Source organism: Piliocolobus tephrosceles, chromosome 3, assembly GCF_002776525.5.
Source record: "Piliocolobus tephrosceles isolate RC106 chromosome 3, ASM277652v3, whole genome shotgun sequence".
NCBI lineage: Eukaryota > Metazoa > Chordata > Mammalia > Primates > Cercopithecidae > Piliocolobus > Piliocolobus tephrosceles.
The window spans coordinates 78,806,354-78,821,610 of record NC_045436.1 but is presented as its reverse complement, the minus strand read 5'-3'; the positions used below and the strand labels follow the sequence as shown (position 1 = coordinate 78,821,610).

The 15,257-nt window shown below is 39.4% G+C and overlaps 1 protein-coding gene across 1 annotated transcript in view; it reads right to left on the bottom strand.

The window, feature by feature from the left end:
• Positions 1 to 6,041: 6,041 nt before the first annotated feature.
• METAP1 (methionyl aminopeptidase 1) overlaps positions 6,042 to 15,257 on the bottom strand; it is a 74,476-nt gene continuing 65,260 nt past the window's right edge. Inside the window, exons 10-11 of the mRNA XM_023190933.1 lie at positions 10,152 to 10,217; positions 6,042 to 7,672 (exon numbers count right to left, since the gene is read on the bottom strand). Coding sequence (XP_023046701.1) covers positions 7,509 to 7,672; positions 10,152 to 10,217 — 230 coding nt within the window. The 3' untranslated portion in view covers positions 6,042 to 7,508. The remainder of the gene's footprint in view (positions 7,673 to 10,151; positions 10,218 to 15,257) is intronic.

Below are 15,257 nucleotides of genomic sequence, written 5' to 3'. Positions count from 1 at the left end.
TGTTTTAAAAAAAAAAAAAAAAAAAGATTAAAATACTACTCCAATTCTTATAGCTAGCCTATTACTGAATTTACTTTTCATTTCTGGCAAAGTACATACTCTTGAGCCAGCTGATTAAGTTTAGTATTAGCATTTCCTGGCTGAAAGCACAACTATCTCTAAAGAATCAGTTGTATAAAATCTGTGCTTGAGACCAGGTCGAGGCTGCAGTGAGCTTCGATCACACTACTGCACTCCAGCCTGGGTGGCAGAGTGAAACCCTGTCACAAAAACAATAAAAATAATTTTACAATTAGAATTCCTGGTTCATGAGACTTGACTATAGTTGCTTTTTTTTTTTTTTTTTTTTTAAAGCCAGTCTCCCTCTGCTGCCCAGACTGGAGTGCAATGGCATGATCTCACCTCACTGCAATCTCCACCTCCCGGGTTCAAGTGATTCTCCTACCTTGCTTCCCAAGTAGCTGGGATTACAGGTGCCCACCACCACACCTGGTTAATTTTTGTATTTTTTGTAGAGACGGGGTTTCACCATGTTGGCCAGGTTGGTCTTGAACTCCTGACCTCAGGTGATCTGCCCACCTCAGCCTCCCAAAGTGCTGGGATTACAGGCGTGAGCCACCGCTCCTGGCCAAGTCTTTCCTTTTAAGGTCATTTTAATACATCGTCTTAAATGGAATTCAGGAATTGCTAAACATATATAAACATATGTTATATATGCCAAAAACTGCTGGGCGTGGTGGCTCACACTGTAATCCCAGCACGTTGGGAGGCCAAGGCAGGTGGATCACTTGAGGTCAGAAGTTTGAGACCAGCCTGGCCAACATGGTGAAACCCTGTTTCCACTAAAGATACAAAAATTAGCTGGGTGTGGTGGTGCACAACACCTGTAATCCCAGTACTCTGCAGGCTGAGGCAGGAGAATCGCTTGAAACCCGGGAAACAGAGGTTGCAGTGAGCCGAGATCGCACCACTGTAGTACAGCCTGATCGATAGAGACTCAGTCCCCAAAAAAATAAATAACCATTCACTATGTGCATGTTAGCAAATCTACCCTGGTTGTCCAAAATTGGGATTCAACCCCTTTGGAAGTATTGGTAGAAATTTTTTAAGTTGATACACAATAGTTGTACATACTTATGGGGCATGTAATATTGATATGTGCATACGATGTAAATGATCACATTAGAGTAACTGGAATATCCATCACCTCAAACAATAATTTCTGAAAGAACATTCCAAAGCTGCTCTTGTAGCTGTTTTGAAATATACAGTAAGTCATTAATTGGAAAACTTTTGAAAGTTATCTTTAAGCTGCTTTTTTGGACAAGAGGTATATAACTGCAATACAGATGGATATTAACTTCCACTGCATATTTCATTAAAGCTGGTAAAATTTCTTTAGTTAAAAGATCTAAAATTTTGCCATATAAGGAACTTAAGCATCTTTATTATGTTTAATTGGAAAATTTTTATAATCCCAATATAAAAATTTCTCTTCCAGTATTTCCTGCATTGCCATTTTTAGCATGTTTGCCTATTCTGCTATTTAACCTACCTAGTGATATTCGCTGAAGACAGTCCGTCTACAGGCATGTCTGACATGGAACAAGTTCTTTATTCACACAACTAACATATAGAGTAGAATGTATGGGATGATGAGGTCGTTTGGGATGCAGGTATGGAAAAAACTGCATTATGTCCAAAACTTTACTACAGTGGAGCCAGTCAACATGTGTACAACTTAACACCTAACAAAAACGGCTCCAAAAAGTATACATAGCACTATTTCTGTTCATCCCATCTGAATGGAAGATTTTACTTAGCTGGTAATTCTCAAAATGTTTTGTTGACTCGGGGAAGGGGAAACATATTTTACATGCACAAAATGCTTCAGAACTTTTCTGCTCAGCTACCAATCTGCCAAGTAGGCTGATGATCAAAGTCCTAAAGTACAGTTAGTTCTTTGGGCCTACAGGGAGACTGTTGACTAATGGTTTCAGCCCATTCTTTTCAATTCACACACAAGATCAATTTCTTTGTCAGCAAATACCTTTTAGAAAAAGTATACTACAAACACATTTGGAAAACATTTTATTAAGTACTGTGTAAACAGCTATTTAGATAATAATTGCATAGAACTATACCAAGGTAATTGTGTCTTTAAGGAACAACTACCAAGTGAACAAGGATGTGCAAAGTCCTCTATTATACAAGATTTCCTTTGGTGGAACGTTACGGTGACAAAGCAGCGTAATGGGCTCTTAAGCAGATTGATTTTTATCAAACTGGACATCATATCAGAATTCCTTATGTGTAAGAGAAATATGCAAATGCTCCTTTCAAGAAAGGAATGATAACCCACCATTGAATTACCTCCAGTTTAAACATGTACTCTTGACTGCCAAAAAATCGAGATATGTTAAGATAAAACAGCAGAACATGCTTTAAAATATATTGATCTCTTTCTCTTATCTACATGTTAATACTAAACGTTCTTATCCTTAGCATTGTTTCCTCAGAATCATCCAGGGCTCAAACTCAGATTTAAGTTTTAAAAATTCTACCCTGAATTGTCTTGTGATCTCTGACCCAACTACTGAAAAAAAGCAAATTTGTTTGATAGCCAGTCACATTCTATAAAGAATAAAACAGTTGGTAGTTGTCATATCACTGCACAAATAGGAGACTGCCACAGAGAAATGTGGTGATTTGTTCTCCTAGCCACAGAATCAATTCAAAAATTATAAAAATTGGCCGGGTATGGTGGCTCACGCCTGTAATCCAAGCACTTTGGGAGGCTGAAGTGGGAGGATCACTTGAGGCCAGAAGTTTAAGATCAGCCTGGGCCACACAGTGAGACCCTGTCTCTACAGAATAATAATAATAATCAGGTGTGTTGGAACATGCTTGTAGTCCTAGTTACTTGACAAGCTGAGGTGAGAGGACTGCTTGAGCCCAGGAGGTCAAGGCTGCAGTTAGCCATGATCATGCCACTGCCTCCAGCCTGGGGAACAACAAAAAACTACTGAAATACTGTGAACGACTAACAGCACAATAGTGATAAGTGAAAATTTTTATAGGAGGTCCTTCTTGAGTGCTCCATATATTAACTTTTTGGAGTATTCTAGTAAAATACCAGTGTCGACCTTTTTTCAAAATTAACCAGAATCGCCATACACAGACAGTTCTGTTGTTGCTCACCCACAGTACCCAAAATGAAAAGCAGCAGGTAACACATAGCCAGGGCCACCTTATTCCTGCTTCATCTTGCAAAACACCCAAATAAATGCAAACTATTTTTCTCTTTTTCCTACTTAGCACCAAAAGGAAGACGAAGAGAAGGCTGCCCCAAGAGGGCCAGCGAGTTTCCATAGACTCTGTGCTAAGCTAACCTTTCCTTAGGTGTCCATTTTTAAAACAGAACAAAACATAACTTGTATAGGTTTTAGCCTAATGCAGCCTATGTTGTGAAAGAGTTTGTTCCTAAAACATGAATGTCTAGATGTTATGTTCTAATATAAAGGAGTTGGAAAATGAGCCACACTGCCGCAAGTGTGGTATAATTTACAAGTAGTATAATTTGCTCCTCTTGTAGCTAGAGAGCTTGGTAAAAGTTTAAACGCCATCAGATTTAGACAGAATCTTACTACACTGTCTCAAACAGATGCAGTATTTCTAACTTCCAGACCACTAATATATCCTCCCGACCTCTATTTTTTCCCCCGGAGATTCGCTGCATTCATTGTTAAAAAGTAGCCCATGGTTTATGAAATTCAGAATACAATAAGATCTAAATTACTTCAATATGTTCTGAGAAAAAAAAGAATCACAAAGAAATTGTGTACTTTATTGTTAGCAGTGATTTTGGTGTAGTAATTTTGAAACAATTTTACATCTGTCTGGTAGCATCAAGCAAATAAGCAAATATTAATCTCCCAGATTACTTGTTTAGGAAAAAGGTATTTTTACAGCGAAAAGGTCTGACAAACACCAAGTGATCAAACGTTGCATCAGCAATAAGGTGCCTCATGTTGTACAATGAATTGGGGCATACAACTGCCATCTCTGGAGTCTTCCACCAAGATGTTTATCCTGAATCTATCCTCATGAGGAACAGACAAATGGACTTTTGTAAACTAACCGGATTTTTCAAGTGTCCATTTCTTAAGACATCAAAAAAGGTGTGAAGGTTATTCTAGCATGGGTGTCCAACCTTTTGGCTTCCCTGGGCCACAGTGGAAGAATAATTGTCTTGGGCTACACATAAAATATGCTAACAATAGCTGATGAGCTCAAAGGCCCATGCATAATTTTCGTGATATCCGCCACCACAGATTAACAAAAGATCCTTGCAAAGGATTAGACACGGCTGCTAGAGTTAAGAAGACTAAGACCAGGTACGGTGGCTCACTCCTGTAATCACAGCACTTTGGGAGGCCAAGGCAGGTGGATCACCAGAGGTCAGGAGTTCGAGACCAGCCTGGCATCAACATAGTGAAACCCTGTCTCTACTAAAAATACAAAAATTAGCCGGCATCATGGTGGGGGCCTGTAATCCCAGCTACTTGGGAGGCTGAGGCAGGAGAATCGCTTGAACCCAGGAGGTGGAGGTTGCAGTGAGCCAAGACTGTGCCACTGCACTCCAGGCTGAACCAGAATGAAACTCCATCTCACACACACACACACACACACACACACACACACACACAAAAGAGACTACAGATAATGACAACTAAATGCCATGAATTTGGAAGCTTTAAATAACATTTTGGGGGAAAATTAAAGTGTATGTACTATATATTATATAATTCTGTATTAATATTAAATTTCTAATTGTATTATGATCATGTAAAAGAATGTCATTAGGTTAAGAAAGAGATACATGCTGATGTAGTAGGGTGAAGTACAATGTTGCTTCTTTCAAAAGAAAAGTGCTTATACAGAGATAAAGGTGACAAAATGACAATTGTTAAAGGTAAAGGATATATGATTATTTCACTGTACTGTACTTTCAACTTTCCTATAATTTGAAAATTTTCAATATAAAAAGTTGGAGACACATAAAAATTTTAAAGGAAGGGAAAAACAAGAAGGAAATCGCTTACAGATACCATGAGGGTAGAGCTTAAGCAAAGTAGAGCATCCTGCTCTCAGATTTAACCAAATCCAATGAAAACCCAGAAGTCGTTAGAGAACAAACTGAGGAACCAGGCAAACAAATTCCTAAACCTCCTCACCAACTCCTGCCTATTAATTTAGATATGTGGGCGTGAGTGGTATAAAGATTGGTTAATCCATTTTATCAACAAAAGACATAAAATGAACTTCATGTTTCCCTTCTTCTAAGTTATAATTCCAAAGGAGTTGGAAGACTGGCAGGGAGGGAAAAAAAAGTATTCTAAAAGTTAATGTAAAAAAAGTTAATACTTTTTTTTTTGGTTGAGATGAGGTCTCACTCTCTCACCCGGGCTGGAGTGTAGGGGCATAATCATAGCTCACTGTAACCTTGAACTCCTGGGCTCAAGCGATCCTCCCACCTCAGTCTCACAAGTAGCTAGTGATTTCGTAAAAAGGTGGCAGAATGATGAAACTAGGTGTTTTGTCACCTAAACCCAATGAACACTTGTAATTAGTTATATGCAATTGGACTAGAGCCCATGTTGTTTTAAAATCTCCCAAACTAAGAAAAGCATTATCACCAGTGTTTTATCTTTTAACCAAAAAACTATTCCACCAAGATCTTTTTTCCTTGAGCTTATCTTCTAATGACAGACACTGAATAAGCCCACACTGTTAATTCCACAATCAGTACATAAAATACTCCCCTAATATTCAGCATTCTGTCTTAAAAGCTCTCAAAAATATGGTTACATCTCAAATGCTGCCGGCACTCTATTGAGTTTATGTACAGTCACTGCACCTGAAAAAGCATTTCTACTCAAATGGTCGTGAATTTATTTTAGATTATCAAACAGCCTCCCCATTCCCACCATTTCCCTCTGAAATCCCAAAGAAATGCAGCCAAGTTAATGACTACATGGTAGAATAATCATTCAAACTTTTTAATCTCCCTTTACACATTATATTAACATTCATATTGCAAGGCATTCCATTCACAAATATTACAGTTTGATAAAAACTTCACATACTCCCAAAGTCTATACCAGATTCAGTCAACTTTACTAAATCATTCAAATAATAAAAGTAATGAAAACATTATTATATTTTAAAGCAATAAGGTCTGAGGCACTCTGGGAAAGATGTTCTCTTATAATGTGTCAGTGGTATGAAATTATATTACAAGGATGCCCAGTAATCAAGTACACTCTAATGACAATGACTTTGTGATCTGATATGTCTTCATTGGATACACTCCTACTTGGACAACTGCTGAAAGGAACGGAGATACTGGGCAGCTGAGGTCATTTCTAATGAGGTTCCCAACTATGTAAAGGAGAGGTGTGTTTCAGCACACCAAGGACAGCTGCATCTCCACTGCAAGGTTACAGTACACAAAATTCCTTCCTCATCACTATCACGTTTACTCAATGTTAGATTTTAATAGCCCACTTGACCTCCTGGGCTCACAGCTGGAGACAGTTTAGAACTCTTTCCCCATCCTCCACCAGAGTGCAACCTTCACCCTTCTCTGAGCACCTCCAAAGTATGCCCTTGAAGTAAAACAGAAACGGGAAGAAAGGGGGCTTTTTCTTTTCCATTTCTGACCAAATGTATTATGAAATTCTCATGCCCTGCAACTGTCAGCCACCACTTCGAAAATGGCTATTTTTGCCATAAACTAGACTTTTAAAAGCCTGATAACCTTCCAAAATGAATTTTACTACATTCATTCACTGACACACACACAGTCCACATTGGAGAAAGTCTCATTGGGTGAATGCTTCTCTACGCACAATTACAAGGATAAATAATCAGCATGGGGGAGACGGGAGGCCAAATCCCAACCAGGAATTAAATCACTGCAAACTATGGATCCATTTGTAAGAGCATATAAACCTGTCAGAGCAGAACCAACACAAACCCCGGGTCACATAGTGTTTGGTAATTATGTATATGGAATTTAAAATGTATACATATATATTTCCATATATATAATTTTTAAAATCTGGTGCAACATATATTGCTAAAGTTTCAAAGATTCTCATTTCCAATGTTCACCTGGAAAGCAGCTGGCTCTTGATGGCTGTTTTGTGGCAGTGATAAAAACAACTAGAAGCAAGTTTAAGTAAAAGTGCTCAAAGGGCAAATGAGAAAACAGGTGTGCAGGGGGAGGGCTGAAGAGTTGGGCAATGTCTCCTCTATTCTTCTCAGCTTTTTCAGACCCGAGACAAGTTCTTGAGGACACACATCAAATGCTGCAGTCCTGTCTTATGTATAGTCAAAACAAAACAAGTGATTAAAAAAAGGTTCCTCTTCCTTTCTGTACTATCAATAAAATGCATAGTACAGTAAGAAGGTATCACTGAGATGTGCCATCCTGGGAGCAATTAAAATTGAGACATGAAGTGAGGCCGTGCACTGTCAAGTCGCCGGGTTAGGATTTCGCAGCCAGTGTCTGTGACCAGGAGGGTGTGCTCAAACTGAGCAGACCGCTTTCCGTCTCTTGTCACCGCAGTCCAACCATCTGGCCAGGTTTCATCCTGCCATCCGCCTTCAACAAAAACAATTTCTCAGTTCAATCACTCAGTTTTCTAAATGAACTCTATCAAGAAGAAAGCCAAGTAGAAAATTCACTACTAAGATCCTTATTTACATGCCAATTGTTTTAGCTAATGCCCTTCCAACTTCATTTTGGTCTTCAGTATGTTTGATGTTTGAAGTATTTTACAATTTAAAAATCAGAAAGAAAAAAAATTTGAATTAATGAATTTAGCTCTTTCCTAGTTTAATTTTGGCATCTGACAAAACTATAGTCAGCATATATAGTGAAGGAAATCATGTAAATGTTTACAGTTTTATTACAGCATTCAATTCCTGATATAATTTCAAAATGGTAGGCACACAAACAGAGGGTGAGAACAGATTATACCGTAAAGTTTTTGTGAACTACACCCCTGGAACCAGAAAGAGGGACAAAAGAAAGACTGGTGTGAGAGGATAAGAAAAATATGAGGCAGAATGGTCTGGATAGGAGTTGAAACCAGAGAAGGGAAGCGAAGGGACAGTGAACCTGGGAGGCCATGAAAGAAAACTTAGGGAAAGGAGAGAATGGGGGTGAAGAGGGCATAATGAGGGAAAGCAGAAAGCAAAGGCCCAAGAGAATGTGAAGCAGAGGTGGAATGAGAAAGGCAATTCTAGATACTACTGTAAAAGATGTATTTGCGAGCTTTCTTCTTCCAAAATTAGATGTTTTAAAAAAAAATCAATACTTTCTTCATTTTTAGGTGAAACATATTAACCTCTAGGACTCACTGACTCAGACAGACAAATCCCAGAACATAAACTCTGTAGTGAAGTAAACTACTTTTGCAATATTAAATCCCAGGCTAAAAAGAAAATATGAGGCAGCCTAAAATAGTTAACTCATGCCTCATCAAGCAACTAAAGATGAGTAAATCGATGTTTTCCAATGTAATGGCCTTTACACAAATGGATTTAAAACACTACTACTATGATTTTATTGTAATCTGATAAAACAGGATTTTTAGTAATGTCAAGTCAAATTTATTTGGCTATTCTGAGGAAACTCTCCTGCAGATTTGAGACTTTCTATTCCAGGGATTTAACCTAGCTGAGTTACACTAAAGTATATCTGATATAATTTGATGATTAATTATCTGTGCTGGCTGTATAGAAAGTTATTTGCTTACTGAAAATACTACATCACGGCTCACCAACCTAGTTAATGGAAATATGTAGCCAAAATGACACTTTCCTCCCACTTTCTTTCTTTTCACTGCTAAATACTTACCATCTTTACAACTGGTTGCACATGATCAGAACTTTATCCTTATTACAAGAGGATAACAAAAACTTTACTGCACATCTGTACAGTCTTTTAAAGTATATAAAGTACTTTATGTTAATATAAATCATCTCAGTCTAGCAGCCCTGGGTGTTGGCAAGATAGGGATTCTAATTTTCATTTTACAGAAAATGCAATAAGGAATCAGCTTTAGAAGGCAGCCTTTAAAGTGACTTCAGTGATCCCCACCCTCCTGGCATGCACGCCCTTGTATGAGCTTCTGCTCCCCTTGAGTGCGGGCTAGATTCAGTGAATCACTTCTAAGAAAGAGAATATAGAAGTCGCTCCCGAGACTGGGTTATAAAAAGACTGGAAGGATCCAGAGAGGGAGTATCCTTTAATACAGGGCTCAGGACACACAAGCTCTACTGCTACTGCCTCACTTTACATCGCCTAACCAGGAAGCTCCATTACTAGAATTACTCTGAACATCTCAGTGAGGAGCCCTAATTGTGACTCCAAGTCTCCTATCACTGCTACAAGCCTGTCTGGAAGGAATGACAACAGTGGGGAGGCTGCCAGAGCCAAGTGTGTCCTTGGTGTGCTTTCCCCACAACAGCGATATGATGCCATGTGATGACATGAGTGCAGACCATGAAGCGTCATAACAGCTCATGAGCTGAGTCTGACAAATTCTGCCAGGTAACGAGCTAAAAGTTACAGGCAAGCTACTCACCCTCTTCAAGGACCAGTTTCCGCCTTTGTATAATGGGGATAACACCACCTTATAAATTGTGAAGAATTAAACCATATAATCATATCTGCCTCAAACTGGGTGGCTCATCAAATGCTCCACTTTGTTCCCTCCTCTTCCCTCTCCTATGTCAAGCAGGAACATCCACACAGACTTGACCTGGGCGCCTCATTATTACAGTGCACCCTCTGACATGAGCTTTAGGTAAAGGGACTTCAGCATCTCCTGACAGAAGATCTGTCGGAAGATCACTTCAGCATCTCCTGACAGAAGATTACCACGTAGAAACCATGTCTTCTTGCCAAACCTCTCAATTTTCAGTTCTCCACGACACTGAATCAAGTTTGAGGTGGGACAGGGAATAAGTAGGAAGCAAAAAGCAAGCAGGTAGAAAAAAACCACTGACACGATGAATAGACTAAAATACACACAAATTCAACTGAAGAATATCATGGCATCCTTTTTTCTCACCTTCACAAATCATTGGCTCAATTGTAAATACATGGCCCGACTTCATCACTCCAACTGCTTTATTTTCTGAAATTAAAGAAAGAAAGTCTCAAAAGGTAGCAAAACCAACAGTGTACTGTTGAACAGGTAACTAGAAAGAGTACACAACTCAAATTCCTATCAGTGATTATTAAATCAATTACCAGATTCTCCTCTCCTGATTCCCTTTCTTTAAGTTCAACAAACAGGTATTACACCGGTAGCCATCTAATATGGTGCACATGTTGTCCTAGGCACATTTCATTATGCTTATGTATTCTAGGAAGACAGAGGTATTTGTAGGCTGTATTTCAGATATGAGTATCACTTCTATAAAAACAAAAGTGGCAAATAAAAATAAAGAATAAAAGAGAAGTACCTTGATTTCTATTACCTCATGATTAGAATGGCAATCACAGAACCAAGAGTTCCACTACTCATCCGGGTAGAGAAGTTTAAAGGAGAATGACAGATGTTTTAGATTATGCCAGAAATCTCCCACCGCTTTGGGGGGAAAGTATGTATTTGTACACAGGGGCACAGCCCATAGAAACTACATGATTTTCATAACGTTTCATAAGCTGTTGTCTTTTTCTCATCTTCAAAGAAGAACTAAGTCTATGCACATTAACCTACTTTTTAAAAAATAGGCCAAGCACGATGGCTCATGCCTATAATCCCAGCACTTTGGGAAGCCGAGGCAGGTGGATCATCTGAGGCAGGTCAGGAGTCTGAGACCAGCCCGGCCAACATGGCGAAACTGTGTCTCTACTAAAAATACAAAAATTAGCCAGGCGTGGTGGCGTGCACCTGAAATCTCAGCTACTCAAGAGGCTGAGGCAGGGAATCACTGAAGCCCAGGAGACAGAGGTTGAAGTGAGCCAAGATCGATCATGCCACTGCACTCCAGCCTGGGCGACTGAGCGAGACTCTCTCAAAAACAAAAACAAGGCCGGGTGCGCTGGCTCACGCCTGTAATCTCAGCACTTTGGGAATCCGAGGTGGGTGGATCACGAGGTCAGGAGATCAAGACTATCCCGGCTAACACGGTGAAACCCTGTCTCTACTAAAAATACAAAAAATTAGCCGGGTGTGGTGCCACACGCCTGTAGTCCCAGCTACTTGGGAGGCTGAGGCAGGAGAATGGCATGACCCCAGGAGGCGGAAATTGGCAGTGAGCCGAGATCCTGCCACTGCTCCAACCTGGGCGACAGAGCAAGACTCTGTCTCAAAAAAACAAACAAAAACAAAAACAAAAAAATAACTGAGGAAACCACTATTTTTTAATTCAAAGCAAAAAAGCAAACTCCATTGTCCAAGTTTACTAATAATGCTTTTTTCAGGATCATCATGAGAAATAAAACAATAAATTACAGTGACCAGACCTGCCATATCCCTCAAAAAGGCCAAAAATGTTAAAACTAGAAATAGGCTTTTTTAGACAAAAATGGAGAACTAATTTAAATTGCAAGTTAAAGAAAACCTATCAGCTAAGCGAATGACTGCAATGCCCAACCTGACCACCAGATGGCTAATACATCAGCTTTTCAGGGTTCCTGTGTGAGGTTGTTCTGATCTGCAACTTCAATGGCAAATTTGACCTCCCTTTGAGGCTGATTCGACTAAACTCTCCTCTTTCCAGGAATGGTCTAATCTCCCCTACACGTTTATATTGCTGCACAACTTTCCAGATGAATAGCTATCGTGCTGCTTTCCACTATCTTAGGTATTGCCAAATTACACTTAACTGCAGATTTCAAATCTGGAGCTTCTAAACTGATATAAAATCCTAAGGTCATTAAAAAAAAAAAAAAAGAAACATTTGACTTTTAATTTCTAAACTCATAAACCTTCAAAAGGACATGCTTATTAATACATATACAGAATTCGTCTATATTGCCTTGGAGAAACCAAAAAGAAAATGTCAAGAATGTCAGTGTGGTGTCACCGAAAGTAAAAAGGATGAAAGGATCTTGAACTCTCATGTCCAATATAGCAGCATTGGCCATGCTACTCCCATAGCTAGGAAGTACTTGAAAAGTGGCTAATCAGAACTAAGTCTGTAAGTGCAAAAGCAATTTGGATTTCAAAGACTACAACAACATGTAACGTATCTCTCAATAATTTTTACACTGATTAAAGTTTCAGTTTCCAACATACCTCACTCAACAAATATACATTATCTGAGTCACCATAATATTGCAGACACTGTTAGGCACTTTTTAAAAAATTTGTACCTAATCTATAGTCTCTCATAGAATGACTGTAATATGGAGGCATACCTTGTTTTATTGCACTTCACTGTATTATGCTTCACAGATACTGCTCTCTCTCTCCCTCTCTCTCTCTCTCTGTCTCTTTCTTTCTTTCTTTCTTTTTTGAGATGGACTCTTGCTCTGTTGCCCAGGCTGGAGTGTAGTGGCACGATCTCAGCTCACTGCAACCTCCACCTTCCAGGTTCAAGTGATCCTCCCACCTCAGCTTCCTGAGTAGCTGGGGACTACAGGCGCACACACCATGGCCATCTAATTTTTGTATTTTTAGTAGAAGCATGGTTTCACCATTTTGGCCAGGCTGGTCTAGAACTCCTGACCTCAAGTGATCTGCCTGCTTCAGCCTCCCAAGGTGCTGGAATTACAGGCATAAGCCACCGCATCTGACCAGATACAGTCTTTTTTAAAAAAAATAAATAAATTGAAGATTTGTGGCAACCCTACACTGATCAAGTCTAACAATGTCATTTTTCCCATAGTGCATGTTCACTTCATGTCTCTGTGTCACAATTTGGTAATTTTCACAATCTTTCAAACATGTTCATTATTATTGTATGAATTATAGTGATCTGTGATCAATGATCTTTGATGTTAAAATTTTAATTGTTTTGCAGCACCACAAATGTGCCCATGTAAGACAGCAAACAAATGTCTGTGTGTGGTCTGACGGCTCCATCAGCCTGCCCCACTTCTCTCTCCCTCTCCTCAGGCCTCAGGCCTCCCTATTCCCTGAAACACAATACTGAAATTAGGCCACTAACACTTAGAGGCTACAATGGCCTCTAAGTGTTTAACTGAAAGGAAGAGTCACATGTCTCTCACTTTGAATCAAAAGCTAGAAATGATTAAACTTAATGAGGAAGGCATGTCAATAGCCTAGATAGGCCAAAAGCTAGGTCTCTTGTGCCAAAGAGTTAGCCACGTTGTGAATGCAGAGGGAAAGTTCTTGAAGCAAACTGAAAGCGCTACTTCACTGAACCCACAAATGCAAAGAAAGTAAAACAGTCCCACTGCTGTTATGGAGGAAGTTTGAATGGTCTGGACAGAAGATCACACAACCCACAACATTCCCTTAAGCCAAAGCCCAATCCAGAGCAAGGCACTAACTCCCTTCAATTCTACGAAGGCTGAGTGAGGTGACAAAGCAGCAGAAGAAAAGTTGAAAGCAGAGGTTGGTTCACGAAGTTTAAACAATCCGTCTCCATTACATAAAAGTGCACGGTGAAGCAGCAAGTGCTCATGTAGAAACTGCAGCAAATTTGTCAGAAGATATAGCTATGATGAAGGTGGTTATACTAACAAACAGATTTTCAACGCAGACCAAAACAGCCTTCTCATGGAAGAAAATGCCACCTAGGACTTTCTAACTAGAGAGAGGTCAATAACTGGCTTCAAAGGACAGGCTGACTTTCTCGTTAGGGGATCCTGCTGCCTGTGACTTTAAGTTGAAGCCAATGCTCATCTACCATTCCTTAAGATTCCTTAAGAATGAAGCAAAATCTACTCTGCCTGTGCTCTAGAAACGCAACAACAAAGCCTGGATGACAGCACCTCAATTTATAGCATGGTTTACTGAATATTTTAATAATATTAATATATAATTAATATATATAATATATAGGTAATATACTTAATATATAATATAGTTAATATAATTAATAATATTAATGCTGAAACCTACTGCTCAAAGAAAAAGATTCCTTTCAAAATATTACTGCTCACTGACAATGCACTGGTCGCCCAAGAGCTCTAACGGAGATGTACTAGGAGATGAATGTTGGTTTCATGCCTGCTAACATGGCATCTATTCTGTAGCTCATGGATCAAGAAGGAATTTTGACTTTCAAGTCTTATTATTTAAGAAATACATTTTCTAAGGCTGCCATAGATAGTGATTCCTCTGATGAATCCGGACAAAAGTAAACTGGAAAACTTCTTGAAAGGATTCACCATTCTGGATGCCATTAAAAACATCTGTAGGCTGGGCGCGGTGGCACATGCCTGTAATCCCAGCACTCTGGGAGGCCGAGGCGAGTGGAATGTATGAGTCCAGGAGTTCAAGACCAGCCTGGGCAACACAGTGAAATCCCATTTCTACTAAAAATACAAAAAAAAAAAAAAAAAAAAAAAGACGGGGTATGGTGGTGCGTGCCTGTAATCCCAGTTACTCAGGAGGCTGAGGTGGAGGAATCACCTAAGCCCAGGAGGTGGAGGCTGCCGTGAGCTGAGATCATGCCACTGCACTCCAGCCTGCGCAACCAGAGTGAGACTCTGTCTCAAAACAAACAAAAACAAAACCAAAAAATTGTGATTCATGGGAGGAAATTATGTGATGCATGAGAGGAAATCAAATATCAATATTAACATGAGCTGGGCAGAAGGTAATTTCAACCCTTTTGGATGACTATGAGGGGTTTGAAACTTAGTGGAGGAAGTAACTACAGATGTGGAAAGAGCAAGAGAACTAGAATTAGTAATGGAGCCTGAGGATGTGAGTGGATTGCTTCAATCTCATGATGAAACTTGAACAGCTGAGTAGCTGCTTCTTATGGATAAACAAAGAAAGTAGTTTCTTGAGATGGAATCTACCCATAGTTAGCATTGTTGAGATGATAACAAAAGATTTGGAATATTACTTAAACTTAGTTGATAAAACAGAAGCAGGGTTTGAGAGAACTGACTCCAATTTTGAAAGAAGTTCTGTGGATAAAATGCTATCAAACAGCATCACAAGCTACAGAAAAATCTTCGTGAAAGGAAGAGTCAATCAATGTGACAAACTTTGTTGTCTTATTTCAAGAAATTGCCACGACCA